General features: G+C 47.9%; 1 protein-coding gene across 1 annotated transcript; it reads left to right on the plus strand.

The window, feature by feature from the left end:
• The first annotated feature begins 518 nt into the window (after positions 1–518).
• On the plus strand, positions 519–1625 carry LOC114706586 (olfactory receptor 52E8-like). The gene has a single exon (XM_028889040.1). The coding sequence runs from the start codon at positions 540–542 to the stop codon at positions 1548–1550; it is 1011 nt and encodes a 336-aa protein (XP_028744873.1). The 5' UTR covers positions 519–539; the 3' UTR covers positions 1551–1625.
• Positions 1626–1900: the final 275 nt, after the last annotated feature.

Below are 1900 nucleotides of genomic sequence, written 5' to 3' on the forward strand. Positions count from 1 at the left end.
CTTGAGCACACAGGTAAGTCCACTGCTCCTGGTTGACTCCTCTCCTGAGTCTGAAGCCTTACTTGAGTCCTTCCCAAACTCCTTGGAACAAAGATCCTTTATGTACTTTCTTATCCCTCCTAACTAAAGGGACTTTTCTTATTGTTTTACCTCTGAACATCACTTTCCCCTCTCATATGCCACATCTAATTTTCTGTCTTATATTTTATTCAACAATAAAACACCTGTAACATCCCCCAAACAAATATAAATGTATCTCATACATTTATGTTTTACACAGAGAAAAACCAGGAGCTTCCTGGGGACAAGGAATGTCCTCTTCATCTGTGTAGCTCCCCAAACACCTGGCCTTGTACATGTCTGCTCCAAAGCGCAACACACACACACACACACACACACACACACACACACACACACACACACACACACACACACGCATCCCACAGATAGGTTTTCATCATGCAAGCCTCAGGCTCCTAAAATAACCATTTTGTTCTAACAGCCTCTGATTCTCACGCCTGGTGCCAGGACCAAAGTCAATGGGTGAGGATGGAAATACCAGTATCTTCAACTTTTCCTACACCAGCTTTCTCCTGGTGGGCTTCCCTGGATTGCAGGAGCGGCGGCCCCTTCTGGTCCTGCCGCTTACCTTCCTCTATGTGTCCATCGTTTCTGCCAACGCCTTAGTCATCCATACAGTGGTGGCCCAGAGGAGTCTGCACCAGCCCATGTACGTGCTCATTGCCCTGCTCCTGGCTGTCAACATCTGCTCTTCCACAGCTGTGATGCCTAAAATGCTGGAAGGCTTTGTGCATTATGCTAACCCCATCTCATTGCATGGCTGCCTAGCGCAAATGTTCTTTATCTACTTCACGCTCCTCCTGGACTACAACCTCCTGCTGGCCATGGCCCTAGATCGCTATGTGGCCATTTGCCACCCACTTCGCTATACTGAACTGATGACCTCTCACTTACTGGGCCTGATTGCCACCTTTGCCCTGACCCGGAGCCTAGGAGTGGCAGTGCCCCTAGTGGTACTAACTGCAAAAGCTCGATTCTGCCGGACTTCCGTGATCCGACACTTCACCTGCGAATACATCGCACTGCTGAGCATAGCTTGTGGAGACCTGACCTTCAACAACCGGTTGGGATTGGCTATGCGGTTGGTCACCGTGACCTTTGATCTGGCCTTGCTGGGAAGCTCCTACACCCGTATCATCTATGCTGCCTTCCGGATCTCTTCTGGGGGAGCCCGAGCCAAGGCCTTGCACACTTGTGGCTCCCACTTACTGGTCATCCTCACCATCTATCTTTCTGGTCTTTCTACTTCCATTGTCTTTCGAGTGGCCAAGACTGTGTCTCAAGATGTTCAGAACCTACTCAGTGCCATCTATCTGCTGCTCCCAGGAGCCTTGAATCCTCTCATTTATGGGGTGAGAACTAAGGAGATCCGGCAACATATAGAGAAAATGCTCTATGGAAAGCAGTCACCCCAAGACATCAGAGAGAAGTCGCAGAGCATGAGAGAGGAGAGGGAGTTACCTGGGTAAGAGGGCATTACCAGCTTGAGAGCTTTGGGCTGTGGCCTGTGAAAACAAGAAGTAGGCTGTCTGTACTAACAGGATGGGTGGATTCTTAGCAGGTTATGGCTCAATGGAGGCCTCTTGTTGTAGATATCATTTGTTGAATTCTTAGAACATTCTGTTACTAACCCCCAAAATAGGATTGCTTGTATTTGTCCTTCTAAGTTCATTCTGTCTTCTTTCCAATCCTTGGAAAAAAAATAAAATTATTTGAGAATGCCTGTAGCTTTTCTAGAAGACACAGAGTAAGTCAAACAGACCACAATCTGCCCTGAACCCGTTTGAAACAAATAAAGTCCCAGCCCTTCCTGTCTCTG

Source organism: Peromyscus leucopus, chromosome 1, assembly GCF_004664715.2.
Source record: "Peromyscus leucopus breed LL Stock chromosome 1, UCI_PerLeu_2.1, whole genome shotgun sequence".
NCBI lineage: Eukaryota > Metazoa > Chordata > Mammalia > Rodentia > Cricetidae > Peromyscus > Peromyscus leucopus.